Raw genomic sequence first — 21,769 nt, 5'->3', positions numbered from 1 at the left:
AGACAACAATTTTTTGATCAATGAAATGGAGACAATTCTTATCTCAAAGCTGGATGATAGTGAAGATTAAATGAGGGGAAAAAATCATATTTTGTTCCTAGCACTCAGCAGGTGCTTAACAAACAGTAGTCATTATTGTTGTCATTATTCAAAGTCACACAGTGTGTCAGGGCTAACGTAAAGTGATCAACTGCCTGTGACAGGAAGGGAAGCTTTGGCTCATAGAGGGAGATCACACAAGCTGGATCTTTTTTTTTTATTTTCTTTTTTGGTATTGGTGATTGAACCCAGGAATGCTTTGCCACTGAGCTACATCCCTAGCCCTTTTTTTTCCCTCTCTCTCTCTTTTCCTTTCTTTCTTCCTTTCCTCCTTCCTTCCTTCCTTCTTTCCTTTCTTCCTTCCTTTCTCTCTCTCTCTCTCTCTCTCTCTCTCTCTCTCTCTCTCTCTCTCTCTCTTTTCTTTCTCTCTCCCTCCTTCCCTCCCTCCCTCCTCTCTCCCTTCCTTCCTTCCTTTCAGTACCATGCATTGAACTCAGAGGTACTTGACCACTGAGCCACATCCCCAGTCCTATTTTGTATTTTATTTAGAGATAGGCTCTCACTGAGTTGCTCACTGCTGCTGAGGCTGGCTTTGTCATTTTTTATTTTGAGAGAGTGTCACTAAGACACTGAGGCTGGCTTTGAATTTGTGATCCTCCTGCCTCAGCCTCCTGAGTCACTGGGATTATAGGTATGTGCACCTCTCAGTGCCTAAAATAACACTTATTTTAAGTACCATGCATCTACTGATTCAATTTAACCCTATGAGGTCAACACTATTATCATCCTCCTATGACGGGGGAGGAAACTGAGCATAGAGAGATTCATAATTTGTCCAAGCATGCAACTAGAAACTGGCAAGTTAAGGATTTGAAGCTATGCTGACACCTGTGCCCCTAACTCCTGTGCTCTAAACGTCCTCTGCTGTGAGAGACTGAGCTGCCTGAGGGGTAAGACAGTGGTAAAATCACATGGTAACTCCTGGGACAGAGGGAGTCACAAGAGGCTGAGAGGCCAGAGGGAGAATGAGATCATAGAGGGAGGACTCCCCAGAGGAGAGGGTGACTCTGGAGATAAGTCCTAAGGAAGGCGAGTGTTGTTCCAGGCGGAATGAACAACATTAACAAAACAATGTGGAGAAGAAGAGGAGAGTGGTCTGGGGTTGTGGCTCAGTGGTAGAGCACTCGCCTAGCATGTGTGAGGCATTGGGTTCGGTCCTCGGCACCACGAAAAAATAAATACATAAAAATAAAGGTATTGTGTGCATCTACAACTAAAAACAAATATCTTAAAAAAGAATAAGTTCAGAGGTTATAATGAATCTGATGTGAGATGCAAGGACCTGAAGTAGGTAGGGCATGGACAGATGAGATAAAGAAGAGTCACCAAATGAGTAAAATCAACAGGGCTTGGTTGTCTATTAGAAGCAGGAGAGGAAGATCTAGACTGACTCCCATTTCAGGGGAGAGTGCTAGCTGTCGTTAATGAGATGGGTTTGAGAGTGAGACACCATAAAATCACATCTGAACACACTGAGTTTGAAGCAACGGTAAATATTTAGGAGTAGATTTCCATTTAAAAAAATAGAGACTTCATTACCCCACTATTTTTTTTTTTTGGCATGGGGGATGGAACCCTGGAGGTGCTCTATCAGTGAGTTACATCCCCCAGTTGTTTCCACTTTTTATTTTGAGATAGGGTCTTGCTAGATTGCCCAGGGTGGGCTTGAGCCTGTGATTTTCCTGCCTCAGTCACCTGAGCTGCTGGGATTACAGGTGTGCACCACCACACTGGGCTTCTCCATTTTTTTTTTTTTTTTTTGGTGGGGGAATACCATGGATTGAACTCAGGGGCACTAGACCACTGAGCCACATCCCCAGCCCTGTTTTGTATTTTATTTAGAAGACAGGGTCTCACTAAGTTACTTAGTGCCTCACTTTTGCTGAGGCTGCGATCCTCCTGCCTCAGCCTCCCAAGCCGCTGGGATTACAGGTGCATGCCACAACCCTGTTTTTAATAATGGCATAGAACAAGAGAAACGTGAGAAGACTTGAACAATAGCAAAATATACGTTCTTCTCAAGGGCACTGGATTAGTCTCTGTGATAGAACATATGAATAAATTTAGAAGAACTGGAATAATACAAAGTGTGTAGCCTAAGTGCTGTGGCGCATGCCTGTAAGTCCTCAGCTTGGGACGCTGAGGCAGTAGGATCACAAGTTCAAAGCCAGCTTCAGCAATTTAGTGAGGCCCTAAGCAACTCAGGGAGATGCTCTTCCTCCAAAGAGAATATAAAAAAGAGGTGGGGCTGTGATGTGGCTCGGTGGTTAAGTGCCCCCCCCATTCAATTCTGGATACCCCAAAACAAAACAAACCAAAGTGTGTTTAACTTCTGCATCATAATGAAATTAATTAGAAATAAAAAGCAGAAGGAAAATTGGGAATTCACAAATATGTGGAAATCAGACAACACATTCTTTTTTAAAAATTTTTTTAATTGTAAACAAATGGGATACATGTTGTTTCTCTGTTTGTACATGGAGTAAAGGCGTACCATTTGTGTACTCATAAATTTACATAGGGTAATGTTGTTTCATTCATTCTGTTATTTTTTCCCTTCCCCCCACCCCTCCTACCCCTCTTTTCCCTCTATATAGTCCTTCCTTCATTCTTGCCCCGCTCCCTAACCCTAACTCTAACCCTAACACTAACCCCTCCCACACCCCATTATGTATCATCATCCACTTATCAGTGAGATCATTCGTCCTTTGGCTTTTTGAGATTGGCTTATCTCACTTAGCATGATATTCTCCAATTTCATCCATTTGCCTGCAAATGCCATAATTTTATCATTCTTCATGGCTGAGTAATATTCCATTGTATATATATACCACAGTTTCTTTATCCATTCATCGATTGAAGAACATCTAGGTTGGTTCCACAGTCTGGGCTATTGTGAATTGAGCAGCTATGAACATTGATGTGGCTGTATCTCTGTAGTATGTTGATTTTAAGTCCTTTGGGTATAGGCCAAGGAGTGGGATAGCTGGATCAAATGGTGGTTCCATTCCAAGTTTTCTAAGGAATCTCCACGCTGCTTTCCAGAGTGGCTGCACTAATTTGCAGCCACACCAGCAATGTATGAGCATACCTTTCTCCCCACATCCTCGCCAATACCTGTTGTTGCTTGTATTCTTGATAATCGCCATTCTAATTGGGGTGAGATGGAATCTTAGGGTGGTTTTGATTTGCATTTCTCTTATTACTAGAGATGTTGAACATTTTTCCATGTGTTTGTTGATTGCTTGTAGATCTTCTTCTGTGAAGTGTCTGTTCATTTCCTTAGCCCATTTGTCGATTGGGTTATTTGCATTCTTTGTGTAGAGTTTTTTGAGTTCTTTATAGATTCTGGAGATTAGTGCTCTATTTGAAGTATGATTGGCAAAGATTTTCTCCCACTCTGTAGGCTCTTTCTTCGCATTGCTGATAGTTTCCTTTGCTGAGAGAAAGCTTTTTAGTTTGAATCTATCCCAGTTATTGATTCTTGCTTTTATTTCTCGTGCTATGGGAGTCCTGTTGAGGAAGTCTGGTCCTAAGCCAACATGTTGAAGATCTGGACCTACTTTTTTTTCTATAATCTGCAGGGTCTCTGGTCTGATTTCAAGGTTCTTAATCCATTTTGAGTTGAGTTTTGTGCACAGTGAGAGATATGGGTTTAGTTTCATTCTGTTGCTTATGGATTTCCAATTCTCCCAGCACCATTTGTTGAAGAGGCTATCTTTTCTCAATTGCATATTTTTGGCCCCTTTGTCTAGTATGAGAAAATTGTATTTATTTGGGTTTGTGTCTGTGTCCTCTATTCTGTACCATTGATCTGCCTTTCTATTTTGGTACCAATACCATGCCGTTTTTGTTACTATTGCTTTGTAGTAGAGTTGAAGATCTGGTATTGTGATACCCACTGCTTTGCTCTTTCTGCTAAGGATTTCTTTAGCTATTCTGGGTTTCTTATTCTTCCAGATGAATTTCATAATTGCTTGCTCTGTTTCTATAAGGTACGTCATTGGGATTTTAATTGGAATTGCATTGAATCTGTATAGCACTTTTGGTAGTATGGCCATTTTGACAATATTAATTCTGCCTATCCAAGAACATGGGAGATCTTTCCATCTTCTAAGGTTTTCTTTAATTTCTTTCTTTAGTGTTCTGTAGTTCTCATTGTAGAGGTCTTTCACCTCTTTTGTGAGATTGAGTCCCAAGTATTTTATTTTTTTTCGAGGCTATTGTGAATGGGGTAGTTTTCCTAATTATTCTTTCCAAAGATTCGTCACTTATGTATAAAAATGCATTAGATTTATGTGCATTGATCTTATATCCTGCTACTTTACTGAATTCGCTTATGAGTTCTAAAAGTTTTCTGGTGGAATTTCCTGGTTCCTCTAAGTATATAATCATACCATTAGCAGATAGGGATAGTTTGAGTTCTTCTTTTCCTATTCATATCCCTTTAATTTCTTTGGTCTGTCTAATTGCTCTGGCTAGAGTTTCAAGGACGATATTGAATAGAAGTGGTAAAAGAGGGCATCCCTGTCTTATTCCAGTTTTTAGGGGGAATGCTTTCAGTTTTTCACCATTTAGAATAATATCAGCCATGGGCTTAGCATAGATGGCCTTTAGAATGTTAAGGAATGTTCCCACTATCCCTATTTTTTCTAGTGTTTTGAGCATGAAGGGGTGCTGTATTTTATCAAATGCTTTTTCTGCATCTATTGAAATAATCATGTGATTCTTGACTTTAAGTCTATTGATATGGTGAATTACATTTATTGATTTCCTGATGTTGAACCAACCTTGCATCCCTGGGATGAAACCCACTTGATCATGGTGCACTATCTTTTTAATGTGTTTTTGTATGCGATTTGCTAAAATTTTGTTGAGAATTTTTGCGTCGATGTTCATTAAGGATATTGGTCTGAAATTTTCTTTCCTCGATGTATCTCTGTCTGGTTTAGGTATCAGGGTAATATTGGCTTCATAGAATGAGTTTGGGAGGGTTCCCTCCTCTTGTATTTCATGGAATACTTTGAGAAGTATTGGAATGAGCTCTTCTTTAAAGGTTTTGTAGAACTCGGCTGAGAACCCATCTGGTCCCGGACTTTTCTTTGTTGGTAGGCTTTTGATGACTTCTTCTATTTCAGTACTTGAAATTGGTCTATTTAAATTGTGTATGTCCTCCTCGTTCAGTTTAGGCAATTCATATGTCTCTAGAAACCTGTTGATGTCTTCGAAATTTTCTATTTTGTTGGAGTATAGATTTTCAAAATAGCTTCTAATTATGTTTTGTATTTCAATCGCAGACAACACATTCTTAATAACCAGTGGGCTAGAGATGAAATCATGAGGGATATAAGAAAATATTTTGAGATAAATAAGAATGAAAGCACAACCTATGAGATGCAGCTAAAACAGTAATAAAAGGGAAATTTATAGTTATAAATACCAGGTTTAAAAAATAAGAGCCAGTCGTGGTGGTGCACGCCTGTGATCTGAGAGACTTGGGAGGCGAAGGCAAGATGGTAGCACGTTTGAAACCAGCTTGAAAAACTTAGTGAGACCCTGTCTCAAAATAAAAATTAGAAAAAGGGCTGGAGATGTAGCATTGTAGTGTAATGGCAAAGAGCCCTGGGTTTGATTACCAATACCAAATCAAAAAAAAAACAAAGAACGTTCTCAAGTCAGTAACCTAAACTTCCACCTTGAGAATAGAGAAAGATAAATTAAGCCTAAAACGAGCATAAGAGAGGAAATAATGAAAATAGGAAAAAAATTAAACCCAGGGATGCTTTACTAGTGAACCACATACCCAGCCCTTTCAAAACATTTTTTATTTTGAGACAGGGTCTTGCTAAGTTGCTAAGGTCTGGCTATGTCGCTGAGGCCATCTTAGAACTTTTGATCTGCCTGCCTCAGCCTCCTGAGCTGAGATAACAGGCATGTGCATGTAAATGTATTTCTGCTTATCACTTAGGTCTATCCCATTGGCCAAAGTAAGTCACATGGCTAAGCCCAAAGGCAAGAGTCAGGGAAGTAGTACACTGTGCTTGTGAGGCACTGCAGATTCCCATGGAAGAGTGAAGAACTCATGAACTATACACATGTTATCAGCAAAGTTTGCACCCTAAGGTTTTGAAAAGACTTTGAGTATGAAAGGAAGCCCATTCTCCTCTCACTGGTTTCGTTCAGTAACAGGAGTTAACAATCAAATAAAGAGTAGATCAGGTATGATTAAGGCTGCAGAAATGACTTTGGATTTGGCAATTAAAAAGTTTAGGATCACCTTTGCAAAGCTATTTTCCTTTTGGGAGGTCTGGGGATACAGTTTAGTGGTAGAGCACTTGCTTAGTTTGCAAAACACTGCAGGTTCAATCCCTAGATTTAAAAAAGAAAAAAAAAAAAAAAAGGTGCTGTGAACAGGAATACAAATCAAAGGATGAGTAAGCTTCCCTGAGGGCCCAGTGCTATTGAGCAACGCAAATGTGTTATGGTGCTGTCATGGCTACAGTCTTTCCCCCACTACCTTGGAAGGAGGAGAGGTTGGTGTTGTGGTTATGGTAAATATGAAGATGTCAAAGGAATTTAGAGAATTAGAGAAGTAAAGGTTTAGTCACATTGGTGGTTTATGGGAATATATCAGGTAAAATCTAACATTAATTCTTCTAAACCTGCACGTAGTCCTATTCTTTTCTTCTCTCTCTCTCTCTCTCTCTCTCTCTCTCTCTCTCTCTCTCTCTCTCTCTCTCGCTCATGCTGAGTGTTGAACTCAGGACTTTGGCATGCTAAACATGTGTTCTATCACTGATCTACACCCCAGACCATTATTCATAATTCTTACAATAACTTCCTAATGTATAGATTAGAAACCCCATTTTATATACAAACAGCAGCTTGAGGAAGCCATGAAACTTACCCAAATTCATCTGCCTATTCATGGATTAATGTTAATAAATGGAATCAAACTTAGATCTCTGAATTGGAATGTTGGATCTAATAAGATCCAGGATTGAAGTGAAAAAATGCTAATAGATTCTATAGAAATCAGGGATGAAGATGGGAATTAAGGGCAGATCCCATAGAAATTAGAGGAAGAGCCATATAGGTACCAGCCTGTAGTCCCAGCTACTTGGGAGTCTGAGGCAGGAGGATCACAAGTTTGAGAGCAGTCTTAGCAAGTTTTGAGACCCTGACTCAAATGAAAAAAAAGGGATATCTTAGTGATAGAGCACCCCCTGGGTTCAATTTCCAGTATGGGGGGGGGAAATTAGAGGAAGAGGTAGATGGGAAAGAGCAGAGAGAGGTATTTCACAGTTTTGTAGTTTTGGAGATGGAACATTTTTTGTTCTTTGAGGTGTTGGGGATGGAACCCAGGAGCATTCTCTCTGTGAGTGAGATCCCCAGCCCTTGTTTTTATTTATTTGTTCATTTATTTATTTTTATTTTTTAAAAACTTTTAAATATTTTTATTTATTTATTTATTTTTGAGACAGGTTCTCATTAAATTGGTCAAGTTGACCATTAATTTGGGACCCTCCTGCCTCAGCTTCCCAAGTAGCTGGGACTGCAGATGTGTCCCACTGCACTCGGCACTAGGTTTAGAGCAATGTTTATGGCATATAGGAAGAAATATATATATATATATATATGTATGTATAAATATATATGTATATATTTATATATAGATATGCTAAATATTATGGAATATTAAGGTAAAATAAAGGCAAGGCCATGAATACTTTGCTTGTGTGGGATGAGGAGCCTGGCTGGGACAGTAGGGGTCCCTGAGGTTAGGGCTGAATGGGTTATCCATGTTGGTGTTGCTGTACTTCAGGATGATGGCAGAGGATGGATGGAGGAGAAAAACTGAGAGCCAAGTGGTAAAACGTCTGAGGAATATGGATGTTGGTAGATGACCACAGTGCACCTGCCTTTAACTTCAAAGGAGAGCCCAGGAGTCAGGGTTTTAGAACGACACTCTAGCTGTGAGGATGTTGATGGTGTACGGCCCGTGAGGTCTACTGATGCAGGGGAGGAAACCCGTTCATTTAAACTAGTAAGTGAAAGCACGTTTGGTTTTTGGTACTGGAGGTTGAAATCAGGGGTGCTTTACCTTTTTATTTACTTATTTTGTTGTGTGTGGTGCTGGGGACTGAACTCAGGGCCTTGTGCATGCAAGGCAGGCACTCTACCAACTGAGCTATATCTCCAGTCCACCTTTTTATTTTTTATTTTGAGATGGAGTCTGGCAAAATTATAAAGGCTGGCTTCCAACTTGCCATCCTCCTGCCTCAGCTGGAGCTACAGGCAGATGCCAGGACCCCAAAGGATGTGGTTTTGTGAAGAGGTCACCAAGGTGATTTGGAAGGAGTCCAAGAAGTGATACAATCTGTTACATGAGGGTGGAAACAGATATAAAGGGGAGAATGATTTGCTGAAACTTACACACTAAACTCCTGGCAGTGGAGGGTGTGGATGGGGAAGTATAGGAAATGGGTCTTTGAAACAGATGAACCTGGTTTGAACATCAGCTTCATTGTTTACTGGCTGTGAGACGTGGGGAACTACTTAATATCTCGGCTTCCTTATCTGTAAGGAGGGACACATAGTGTCTATTGCAAAGGAGTATTGTAAGGATCTAATGTGGTTGGTCTATGTGAAGTGCTTCCTTTGTATGTTTTGCTTGGAAAGGTACCTTGGAGAGAAATTGTGAAGTGACTTAAATACTGGCAGAGAAATTCATACTTAATTCTAACAGTTTCTCTACTCTGATTCAACAACCCATTGCATCAGAAGCTTTCTCTCCTTCCTTCCTCCCCTCCCTCCTTTCTTCCCTCCCTCCCTCCCTCCCTCCCTCTCTCCCTTCCTTCCTTTCCTTTCCTTCTTTCTTTCTTTTCTTCTTTCCTTCTTTCTTTCTTTCCTTCTTACGATTGAACCCAGGGGCACTTTACCTCTGAGCCACATCCTCTGCCCTTTGTATTTTTAATTTAGAGACAGGGTCTCACTAAGTTGCTCAGGTTTGCCTTGAATTTGCGATCCTCCTGCCTCAGCCACCAGGTGGCTGGGATTACACATGTGGTCCACTGCTCTCTGATGATTTTTTTTCATAAGTGCAGAGGAACCGCCCTACCTCTGGAGATTCTGATACAGGCAGCTGCTAACTAGTAGTGCTGGAATTGAATTAAAGGGACTCTGACTTTTAGTTCAGTGCTTTTCTGATCATTTTGCACTTTCCCTACATTCTCTCTGTTTGGAGGTCATTGATATTAGGTGGTCCATCTTCACTGGATCTTTCCTATACCAATCCCTCTGGACTCGTATACCCTTGTTGGTAAAATGTTGGGCCTCTGGCCTCTGTGGCAGCTCTAAAACAACCAAACAAACAAAACTGCTGACGGTAGCTGAAGTGAGTTTAACCACTACCATGCACATCTGGTCTCCACACCAGCAGGCTTCCTGTGACAGATGAAAAACTTTTTGTTCAGTGAGATGATTTTAAAATGAAGCCCTAAAGGAGCTCTCTGTTCAAAATTTCAAGAGATATATAGAACTATGAAAGGTTTCATATTCTTCCTATTCTTCCTACATCTGTCTGAAATTGTTTATGCATGTGCAGTGAAATAAAACGAGGACATCCAGGGATTACCTAGAAACAGACAGGTTTAGCCACTTGCTCTGTTCCTATAAATCAGGTCTCATAACCCATTCTCCTCACTACTGGTTTATTTTTTAAATGTACTTCTTGTTAATAGCTTTATTTTTATCAAAAAAGAAATACATGCACAAGGAAATTATTCTGAAAGTGCAAATGATACATAATTAAAAGTTACCTTCCTTTTACTTCAGGACCTTTCTTTCCAATTCTTCTCCTGGTGGCCACTATTGTTAACAGGTTCTTGTGTGTCCCATCAGAAATAGTCTATGTAATATCGTGTGTCTATATAAGCATATGTGTGAATACTAATTAAAAAATAAATGGGAATTTAGTTTGTATATTATTTGATGCTTTGCTTTTTAAATCCACTCAACACTACGGCTTGGGAGCAGTTTTATATCTGAATATAGTCTTGTCTGTCTTTTTAATGATTGTATAATAATCCATGATATGGCCATAGCACTTCTATTTATTTAGTCTCAACTTCTAGTTTATTCTTCTGACATGCCTTTTTAATTGTTGTCGTCAATGGCAACACTATTCTCCTAGTCATTCTGGCTCTAAACCTTGAAGTAATACCCAACTTCCTCCTTCCTGGTTACCAGTAAATTCTGCCAATTCTTTCTTTACAGTTTTTTCCCTAGCCAGATGTGATGGCACACCCTGCAATCCAGGCAACGTGGGAAGCTGAGGCTGGAGGATTGCAAGTTTGAGGCTAGCTTGGGCAATTCTGTGAGATCCTGTCTGAAAAATAAAAATTAAAAGGCTTGGATGTAGTTCAGTGGTACGGTGCATCTGGGTTTGATACTCAGTACCAGAAAAATCAAAAAACAACAAAACACACACACACACACACACACACACACACACACACACACACACAACCAAAACAACAACAGATACTCAAAAGGCAATGTTTTCCCCATTTGTCCATCCTTCTTTTTTCTCATTGCTGCTTCCCTGGTTTAGGCTTTAACATTTCTTACAGCGTCTATCTGCAAATTCTCCAGGTGCTTCTGACGCCATTGTTGCGGATCCGTGGAACCATTAGAATAAAGTATGAATCTCTCTGTTCAGTATATAGGGCTCCTTACAATTTCTCTCCAAGTTACTTTTCCCGCCTCATTCCTTTTTTCTTTTTTTCTGCAGTGCCTAGTATGGAACTCAGGACTTCGCATATACTAGGCAAGTGCTCTATTATTGAGCTACGTTGCTAGCACTATTTAAATTTTGAGACGGGTCTCACTAAGTTATATAGGTTGACCTTGAACTTGCAGTCCTTCTGCCTCAATTTCCCAAATTGCTGGGATTACAACCAGCTACTGCACTTGGGCAACTACTACTTTCTTCTGAAATTCTTTTTAGTTATATATAACACTAGGATACATTTTGACATAATCACAAAAGAATGAAATATAATTTGTTCTAATTCAGTCCCTAGCACTTACCCCCTTCCATTTCCTCCCTCCTGCTGGTCCCCTCCTCTACTCTATTGATCTTATTTATATTTTTTTAAAAATTAGTGTCTTGTGAATATCCTTGATGTTGACATTCATGGTGGTGTATGCCTGTGTGCACCTTTGAAAGTTCAATCAGATTCTTCCACTGCTCTTCCCTTATCAGGTCATTCCATCTTCCCCCTCCACTCCCTTGGTCTATTGATCTTTCCTCTATTTTTTTAAAATCAGCATGTCAAAGGTTTTATTTGTCTTTCCTCTATTTTGATGGAATTTCCTCTCCCTCTTCCCCCCCCTTCCCTCTCTTTTTCTTTCTTCCCCTTTATTTTGGATTAGCTTCCACACATCAGAGAAAAAATTTGACCTTTAATTTTGGGGGACTGGTTTATTTCACTTAGCACAATCGTCTCCAGTTCCATCCATTTACTGGCAAAAGCTACAATTTCATTCTTCTTCGTGGCTGAGTAATACTTCATTGTGTTTATATAAACACATCTTCTTTATCCATCATCTTTTGAAGGACATCTAGGTTGGCTCCATATCTTGGCTATTGTGAAGTGTGCTGCTATAAAATTTATGTGGCTGTATTCCTGTTTTATGCTGATTTTAAGTCTTTTGGATATATACCAAGGAGAAGGATAGCTGAGTCACACGATAGTTCCATTCCTAGTTTTTTGAGGAATCTCTGTAATGCTTTCCAGAATGGTTGCACTAATTTTGCAGTCCCACCAACAATGTATGAGTGTACCTTTCCCCCCACATCTTTGCCATTTATTATTATTTGTATTGATAATTACCATTCTGACTAGAATGAAATGAAATCTCAATGTATTTTTTTTTAAATATATTTTTCAGTTGAGGATGGACCTTTATTTTATTTATTTATATGTGGTGCTAAGAATTTAACTCAGTGCCTCACACATACTAGGCAAGTGCTCTACCACTGAGCTACAGCCCAGCCCTCAATGTAGTTTTGATTTGCATTACCCTAATTGCTAGAGATATTGAACATTTTTCACATATTTCTTAGCTACTTCTATTCAGAAGTATCTGTTTTTTTACTTTTTTTTTTTTTTTTTTTTTTTTTTTTTTTTTTTTTTTTTTTTTTAAGTAGTTCGGGACAATTACAACTACTTTACACCATAGTCGGGAATTAAATTCCAGCTGGTTGACTGGGTACTCCTCACACCTTACAGTCACACCTTTTAACTATATAAATCCTGTCTCAACGAAGCCTTCATAGTCAGAAGCGATTCCTGAACTTGGTTCTCTGAACCGGCTTTCAGTCACATTCTGCCTATAGCATGGTTTTGGATTCTCCAGCTCGCCCCTCTTCGCCGTTACACTTTAAGATCGCTGCAAGCAGGCGACTAGTTAGCTCTTTCTTCCTATGCTCCCTTACGGACCTTGTGCACTTCGTGGCAAAAGTGTTAAGAATTTGTAGGGTAATGCCATTGCCTGGCCTGGTCATATACACAGCGTGGCTAATTTTTCCTGGCTTACAGTGGTCTTTCAACACGTAGTTGTGGATTCAATGAATGAATGACTAGAACCCTGCCTAGCATTGCACCGGGAACTACAAATCCCGGCGGACATTGCGCGGACGCCTGCGGACGTGATGATGCAAGGGGGCGTGCCGAGCCCGAGGGAGGGGTCGTCTTGTGGGTTGCCGGAGGCTTGGGCAGCTGTGGATCCTGGGGTGAGAGAGCGAGTGTGAGGGAGCGAAAGGTGAGCCGGGCGAAGGAGGGGACGCACTGCCGGGCGCCCCGAGTCTATGGAGCGGAGTAAGATGGCGGAGGCGGAGAGCCTGGAGACCGCGGCAGAACACGAGCGGATCTTGCGAGAGATCGAGAGCACCGACACGGCCTGCATCGGGCCCACGCTCAGGTACCCGGGGTACCGGGACCGTCGACGGGCGGGCACGGGCGGGACAGGGACACGGTCCTTTGGATTCGTGTGTGGTTCGGCTGGCGTCAGGGCCGGTACCAGCCCCTCCCTTTGGCGAGACCCGCTAGCGACCTGCATCCTGGGCGAGGCGGGTCTCTCTGCGCAGCCCCGACGTGCGGTCCCTTCCCGGTCGCCGGTGCCTCTCGGCCAGTTACTCAGTAGGCTCCTTCTGCCTCCTCCGGGCGGAGACAGCCTTCATTCTCCCTCAGCGGCTAAGCCCAGCGCCGGGGAACAAGAGATCTCCCGACAGATGGTGGCAGATCTTCCCCCTGGGGACATCATCCTTCTCCCTCAGACTCCAACCCTGTCCAGCCCTAGCCCTAAGTCCTGCTCTTCAGACAAAACAGAATTTTACTCCACTGTTTCTTGCTTGAAATTAAACTCTTGCCTCAAAATCACAACTACTTCTCAAAAATGAGTCATTGAAATTCCTAGGCCATGGAAGGAAGGAAGAAAGAAAGGGAAGGAAGGAAGTTTCTTTCAACCCGTGCTCCCCTCCTGAGAGCCAGTGCTCCTTGAACCCTTGTTAGGAGGTTGAGATCTTCCCAAGGTGCAGCCTCATGGTGTTCTCATCGTGGAGGAAAATTTATCCGGCTCCCGCCCCCATTATCATTATTTTGCATATACACCCCAGTTTTTTTTTGGAGATGTCAAAACAAACTCCGACCTTCCTCAACTTATTTAAATATATATATGTAACACATACATACATATATATATATGTATGTATATATATATATGTATGTATATATATATATGTATGTATATATATATATATATAATACCCCTCCCACACAAATATAACTTATTTAAATCACAAAAACAATCCTAGTAGATAGGTGCTATTATTACTCTCATTTTATAAGTAAGACGAGAGTGCTTAAGTGACTTGGTCAAGGTCACAGAGAAAGTAAAGTGGGTGGGTCTGGAGATTCCTACTCGGTCTGGATTCAGACACCTTTCATCTCTTTTTTTTCCCTTTTGCGGTGCTGGAGATTAAACTCAGTGTCTTACAGTGCAGTAGGCAAGTGCTCTGAGGCTTTAGCTTACAAGACTCTTGAATATTTTTCTTCCTCACTTGAGGATTTACCATCTACCATACTTCCTGTTAATAATTACTCACTAAGCCTAATTTTGAACTACTTTTCCCTTTCCCCTCAGTTTACCAGGTGCCCTGGAACTAATTCATCCTGGTATTTTCAGGTGATGCGTTTTGATTTTCATGCACCCAATACACAGATAATTAGCTTATCCTCCGTGTCCAGTCTTGGGTCACTGCCCCTCCATTCAACACAGTTACTGCTCCCTACCTGCTTTTTCGTGGGGAAAGATGCTTTTTGAAACAGTGATTGCAGGAAGAGCAGGTTGAGACTTTGCATCTCTGCACAGCTTTCTTTTGTGGGATGGGTTGGAAGTGTCAGCGGCAGATCTTTAACTTAGTTCTCTCATGGCTATCCCTGGAAATAACCATCCTTAGTAGTTTGCCTTTTGCCTCTTTATGGCAACTCTTAACTCTATTTTTTTTGGGGGGGGGGCTAGTTCTACCATACAATTGTCCCCTCTGCATTGCATTATGATCATAATCATGCTGTCCTCTCATTTCCCTCCGTTTTTTTGGGCAGGGGGGCCAGGGATTGAACCTAGGAGCGCTTAACCACTGAGCCACATCCCCAGCCCTTTTTATTTTTTATTTTGAGACAAGATCTTGCTAAGTTGCTTACGGTTTCACCAAGTTGCCGAGGCTGACTTTGAACTTGTGATTCTCCTGCCTCAGCTTCCCTAGCTGCTGGGATTACAGGTGTGTACCATTGCACCTGGCTTATTTCCCATTTTCTTAAGCTCTTAGGGTCAGTGATCTTTTTTCATAGTCTTTACTTTTATAAAATTTAAAGGTTACTTACTAATAGTTCCCTAAGTGCATTGTTAATGGTTATTATTATTTGGTTTTCACAAAATAAAATGTTGCTAGAATTACTGAAGATGCTATTTTCATTGTTCTGTAAAGAAACTTGGTTGCTGAGCTGCAGTTGGTAGCCTGGCAAAACTCCCACTGGAGCAGTTGGGAGTACCATGTTTTTAAGAATTCCTTATCAGAGCACCATCTGTATTGAATTATGGTTCAAATGTCATTCATTTCTCCCTAAAATTCTCTTCACTGTTATCACCGAATTCTTTTTCCACTGTAAAATGGGATTTTGTGGAGATGGATGAATGAATGGATCTTTTGCCTTAAAGAGACACTATTTAAAAAAATAAAAAGTTCGAGAATGTTCCACGGTCTTCAAAAACCACAGTGTGATGATGCTACCAGTTTTAGTTACTTTTTCTGACACCCTGTATCATTATTAGAGGATTTTCATTTCTGTTCTTGTCTTTCTTTTGAGAGATAATCCTAAATCTTACTCTCAGACTTAAAGTTCAGTCACTTGAACATCCTGTAAGTAAGTCTTTTTGGCTTAGCTTGTCTCTACCCATATTCATAGGGTATGATCTCACCTTTTTTTCCTTATCCCTTTCAGAGGCAGCAGCATGCACAGACTTGATATTTCAGGTTTCTGGCCTTTCCCTGCATGCACCTCCATTATCATTATCTCTCCATCATAATCATTAAGCAGGTTTGATTAAGTCAGGCAGTAGACTTTCTTCCTTAATCACACCTTAGCAGTAAATGTCAAACTCCTCTTTCTTCATAGCATTTTTCTTATTTTTTTTCTATCTTTGAGGCAGTATTTTATTTTTTTGGCGGTACTGATGATGGAACCCAGCTCTTTTTATTTTACTTTGAAACAGGGTTTTGCTTTGTTGCCCAGGCAGTCCTCAAACTTGTAATCTTCCTGCCTCAGCCTCCTGAGGCATGCACCACCATACCCGACTTGAGATGGTATTTTTAAGACACCATATTTTTAGCTGCTTCTAAGATAGGTTTTTCTAATAGAAGAGGAACTAAAGAGCAGAGCAAAGTGAGGCACTAAGCAACTCAGTGAGACCCTTCTCTAAATAAAATACAAAAAAGGACTGGGGATGTGACTCAGTGGTTAAGTGAGTTTAATCCCGAGTACCAAAAAAAAAAAAAAAAAAAAAAAAAAAAAAAAGGAACAGAGGAATACAGAAAATTGATAGCAAATATAAGATTAGTATATCCATCCCTAAAAATTCAGTTTCACAGTCTAATCCATTCCTAAAATTGCAGTTTAATTGCAGTTTAGTTCTTGAGTAAATGTGTGTGTGTGTGTGTGTGTGTGTGTGTGTGTGTGTGTGTGTGTGTGTGTGTATGTGCTAGGGATTGAACCCAGGGCTTTGTGCATGCAAGACAAGCACTCTGCCAACTGAGCTATATCCCCAGCCTCTAATTGCACTTTAAGATTTTGCTTTCCAACTCTAAAATTTAACAGGGAATTACATTGCCCTTTGAAAAATAGCTTTATTGAGATAAAATTCATACATCATCCAGCTATTCACTTATCATTATTATCATTATTATTATTCTTTTGGTAGCAGGGATTGAACCCAGGGGTACTGAACCACTGAGCCACATCTGGAGCCCTTTTTATTCTTTTCTTATTTTGAGACAGGGTCTTGCTAAGTTGCTGAGGCTGGTTTTGAACTTGCAATCCTCCTGCCTCAGTCTCCCTAGCCACTGGGATTACAGGTGTGTGCCACCACATCCAGCCCAAGTATTATTTAAAACATATAATTAGCCAGATGCACATCTGGCATCCAACTAATATTACAGTTCCACTGGGGAGGCTGAGACAGGAGGATCACAAATTTGAGGCCAGCCTCAGCAAGTTAGAGAGACCCTGTCTTAAAGACAAAACAAAACAAAAAGCCCCCAAAATAAAAACATAAAATTGAATGACTTTTAGTGTCTTCAGGGAGTTGTGCAACAATTTATCACAAATCATTTTAGAACACTTTCTCATTCCAAAAAGAAATACACACCCATTAATAGTTACTCTTAATTTTGTTTCCACTCTCCCTCCCTGTTATTATTTTCTTTCTCTATGGGTTTGCCTATTCTGGACATCTGGACATTTTGTATTAATGAAATCATGTGTTTTTAAATAATTTATCATGTTTTTAGGTTCATACATGTGGTAGCATGTATCAGTACTTTATTTCTTTTTATTGCTGAATAATATTCCATTGTGTGACTGTACATCTATCATTTTATTTGTCCATTGGACATTTAGTTTCCTTTTGGGGGCTGGTTTTTTTTTTTTTTTTGTTTTGTTTTTTTATACTGGAGATTGAACACAGAAGAGCACTTTACCACTGAGCCACATTCCCAGCCCTTTTAATTTTTTATTTTGAAATAGGATCTCACTAAATTGCTTAAATCCTCAGTAAGTTGCTGAGGCTGGCCTGGAATTTGCTGTCCTCCTGCTTCAGCCTTCCAAGCCACTGGATTACAGGTGTGCATCACTATGCCCACTTTATTTAATTTTTGATGCACAAGCTTTTAATTTTTAATTTTTAATTTCTTTTGTTTTTTGTGGTACTAGGGATTGAACCCAGGGACACTTTACTATTGAGCTACATCCCCAGACCTTTATATTTTTTATTTTGAGACTGGGTTTTACTGATTTGCTTAGGGCCTCATCAAATTTCTGAGGCTATCCTTAAACTTCGCCATCCTCCTGCTCAGCCTCCTGAGTCTCTGAAATTATAGGCATGTTCCACTGCCAGGTTATTTTATTTTATTTATTTTTTGCATGTGCTTTTGGTGTCATATGTCGGAAGCTTTTGCTCAACCAAAGGCCATGAAGAGTTTGTGCTTACATTTTTTCTATGCATCTTGTTATTTTGTCTGTTACATTTAGGTCTGTGATCCATATTGAATTTTCATGTATGATGTGAGGAAGGGTTTCCAGTTTAGGTCTCTGGCATGGGATGTCCTGTTGTTGCAGCATTGTTTACTGAGTTCTGTCATTCCCTCCCTGGGTAGGAGTTGAACCCAGGGGCTCTTTACCTGCATTCTCAGACCTTTTTATGTTTTATTTTGAGACGGGGTCTTGCTAAATTGCTTAGGGTCTACCAAAATTGCCGAGGCTGGCTTTGAACTTTGATTCTCCTGCCTCAGATTCCTGAGTTGCTGCTATTACTGGCATGACATAGCATCTTCTTTTCCTAGTATTGGGAATTGTATCCAGGGCCTGTGCACGGTGGGCAGGTGCTGTACCACTGAGCCACATCTTCATATCTTCAGCCATTTTTATTTTGAAACAGGGTCTCTCTATGTTGCTCAGGTTGGCCTCAAAGGTCTTTTTTTTTTTTTTTGTGCCTTCAAACTTGTGATCCTCTTGCCTCAGTTTCCTGAGTAGCTGGACATGTTCCACCATGTCAGGCTCACAACTCTTTTTTTCACTGTGCAATTTTATGTTTACTTATATTTTTACTTTTAGTCAACACATAGTAATTGTACATATTTTGGGGGTACAGTGACATTCAATATATTATCGTGTAATTAATGTAACATTAATTACATTGCTTAATGGTCAGATCAGGGAAATTGGCATATGACAATTCTTATATTTGTTTATTTGCTTTTAACTTTTTCCATATGCATTTTATTGCATTGTTTAATGAATATTATATACCTTGCCTTTTCAGTTAATGTGGTACATACAGTTTCATACATTGTTATATATGATATACTTATATCACTTTGGTGGCTTTATTCATGAATTAATTTATTCATTGATGTATTCATTTAGATATTTATTGAGCAACATCTATATGCCAGACACTATTCCAGGCTTTGGAGTATAGCAGGGAACAAAATAAACAAGTTGCTGTCTTTCTGGAGTTTACTTTCTACTGGGGCACACACAGAATAAACAAATGATTGGATACTTCATATAATGTGTAGTGATTAGTGTTCCATAATGATAGGTAATATCATTCTGGCAAAGGTTTGGATAAAGTGAAGTGCAAGCCATATAACTTTTTTGGGGAAGTACCTTCCATTCAAAGAGCATAGCAAGTGCCAAGGTCTTCAGGAGGAGAATAGTGTTGGGAGGTGACAGTGGAGAGTAGTTAGGTTCAGATCATATGGACAAGGGAAGAGACCTTGATTTTGACCTAAGTGGTCTTGGAAAGTATGGGAGAATTTTGAGCAGGAAAGTAACATGCAGTCACTTAGGTTAAACAATTGACACGCTGGCTGCTCTGTGGAGACCAGGTAAGAGAGGAAGTGGGGGAGCCAGCCTGGAGATATTTGCTCTAGTAAGAGGTAATGGTTGTGATATGTAACGAGGCTTTAGGGAGGAAGGAGATAATGAGAAGTAGCTGAATTTAAAATGTTTTCAAGTAGAGTCAAAATGATAGATTAGACATGAGGGTTCAAGAAACATGAACATCAAGAACAATTCCAAGGCTCTTGGCCTAAGTAACCAGATAAACGAGGGTGCCATTTATTGGGATAGAGGACAAGTGGGGAGGAACTTTATTTTTCTTCATAGCACTTACTGTTGCCTGATACACCTATTTTTTTGATACCTCCCCATCTAGAATGTCTGTTGTAGGAGAGAATGGGTTTTGTTTCTTTTGTTTGCTGCTATATCCTAGGAATCTCAGAGTGCCTGGCACGTAGTTGTTGCTCAGTAAGTATTTATTGAATGGGATAGAAGAATAAAAATATTGCATCACCAACTATTAATTATATGGTAGGTAACTTGTTGATTAACTTTTAAAAAAATGTGACCAACTTTTGAGGGGAAAAAAAAAACAAAACACAACTTCTGAAAATTAGCCAGGCATGGTGTACACTCCTGTACTCCCAGCTACTTGGAGATTGAGGCAGGAGGATTCCAAGTTCAAGGCCAGCCTGGGCATCTCATCAAGATGCTGAATTAAAAAAAAAAAAAAAGAAAAGAAAAGAAATGGATGGGGATGTAGCTCAGTGGTAGAGATCTTACTTAGCAAGGCTGGGGTTCGATCCTCAGCGCAGCAACAGAAAACAAAACACTTCTGAAAAATCTTATAAGATGAACATATCAGAAACATTTATTATTTGGAATTACATATAATTGCATAGTTTTTCCTTCTCTTCATTAATCGAAAGGGTGATGTAGCAAGGCCCTAAGGAACTCAGCAAGACCCTGTCTCTAGATAAAAATATAAAAAAAGAACTGGGGATATAGCTCAGTGGAAGAGCCCTTTGGTTAAAATAATGCGGGGGGTGGGGTGGGGTGGGGTGGGGAGGCATGGAATAATTTGTCTCATTCTATGTTCTTATTTTATTAGTTTGTTGTTTATTCTTTCATTTTTTTATGCAAAGAGATATGTGATCTTAATTTCTCCTCTCTTTTACAAAATAAGTAGTGTACTACATACAGAGCTCTGCAGTTTAATCTCAGTATATTTTAGAGATTTGTCTATATCAGTATGGAGATTTTCCTTTTTTATTTATTATATAGCTACATAGTATTGTGTAAATATACCATGGTTTATTCAACTAGTTACTTATTTCTGGATTCTTGGGTTATTCCTTCTTTTGCTGGATGATATAATGCAGCAGTGCTTTGAATATTTGTCATTTCTTATTAAAAATTTCACACCTGTATCTATAGGAGAGATTCCTAGAAGTGAGAATCTAGGAATCATTGCTATGTAAAATAATGGAATTGTACCGTTTTGTTCCTTCTTTTAGCAGTCTGTGAGATTGCACATCTCTTCATGTTTTTTTTCAACAAAGTTCTCTCAAAGTGGGTTACAGGCTAATGCCATCACGCTTGACTCTGTTTTTTTTTTTAAATTTTTTTAAGTTGTGAACAGATATAATACCTTTACTTTTTATTTTTATGTGATGCTGAGGTTTGAACCCAGTGCCCCCCATGCATGAGGCAGGCTCTCTACCACTGAGCTACAACCCCAGCCCCTCAATGTAGTTTTTAATGTGAAATTTTCTTACTATGTGTGAGGCTGAACATCTCTTCATTATGTTTAAGTCTTTTTGTATATCTGTTTGTGTGCGTGTACTGTCAGTTCATGCTCTTTGCTTATGTTTCTATAAGGTTGGAATTTTTCTTTTTGATATTTTGCAGCACTGTTAAAGGATCTTTGATGGTTATGCTTTGCCTAAGGGCATCGTTAGTACACAAACTGAAATTAGTTGTGGTTGCTGAAAAGAACAAGCCATTGTATTTTAAGAAATGAAAGCTTCAAACCTGCTTCTTTATTATTTTAATCATAAAGGAGCATTCATAAACAGGCATTTAGATAATTAATAAAAATATACCAGTATTCTGTGATAATTTGATATTAGGAGATTTTATTGATGAATGCAGTGATTCCATTAGATAATGTCCTTTATACATAAAATTCTTAGGCAGTCAGACATTTGAGTAAAATCTTTAAAATGTTATGGCATGTATTCATATGTTTATATCATTTCTAGAATCAATGCAATTGGTATATGAATTAGTTGTAACAATTATTAAAAAGTATTATTATTTGGATGACTTTAGAAGTATTTTAGAATTTTAGATGGCATTTATGATAGAACTTTAGTTTATATGATATGTGAATATTGATTAGGTCTTTAAGGAAAATAAGAATCTTTTGATTGTTTACATGTTTGCAGTTCTTAGTATTTGCTTGTAATGTAATAATTTAT

General features: G+C 39.5%; 1 protein-coding gene across 5 annotated transcripts in view; it reads left to right on the top strand.

The window, feature by feature from the left end:
- Nucleotides 1–12,844: 12,844 nt before the first annotated feature.
- Nucleotides 12,845–21,769, top strand: part of EXOC6B (exocyst complex component 6B) — a 603,818-nt gene continuing 594,893 nt past the window's right edge. For 4 of the 5 annotated variants that reach the window (XM_079111444.1, XM_079111442.1, XM_079111441.1 and 1 more), the window contains exon 1: nucleotides 12,845–13,089. In XM_079111444.1, the coding sequence (XP_078967570.1) occupies nucleotides 12,977–13,089 (113 nt within the window). In that variant the 5' untranslated portion in view covers nucleotides 12,845–12,976. The remainder of the gene's footprint in view (nucleotides 13,090–21,769) is intronic. The other variant, XM_079111445.1, reaches the window with a different exon arrangement.

The sequence above is a fragment of the Sciurus vulgaris genome, assembly GCF_902686455.1.
Source record: "Sciurus vulgaris genome assembly, chromosome: 14".
Lineage (NCBI taxonomy): Eukaryota > Metazoa > Chordata > Mammalia > Rodentia > Sciuridae > Sciurus > Sciurus vulgaris.
The sequence above is the reverse complement of the archived record's forward strand: the minus strand, read 5'-3'. Positions and strand labels throughout refer to the sequence as shown.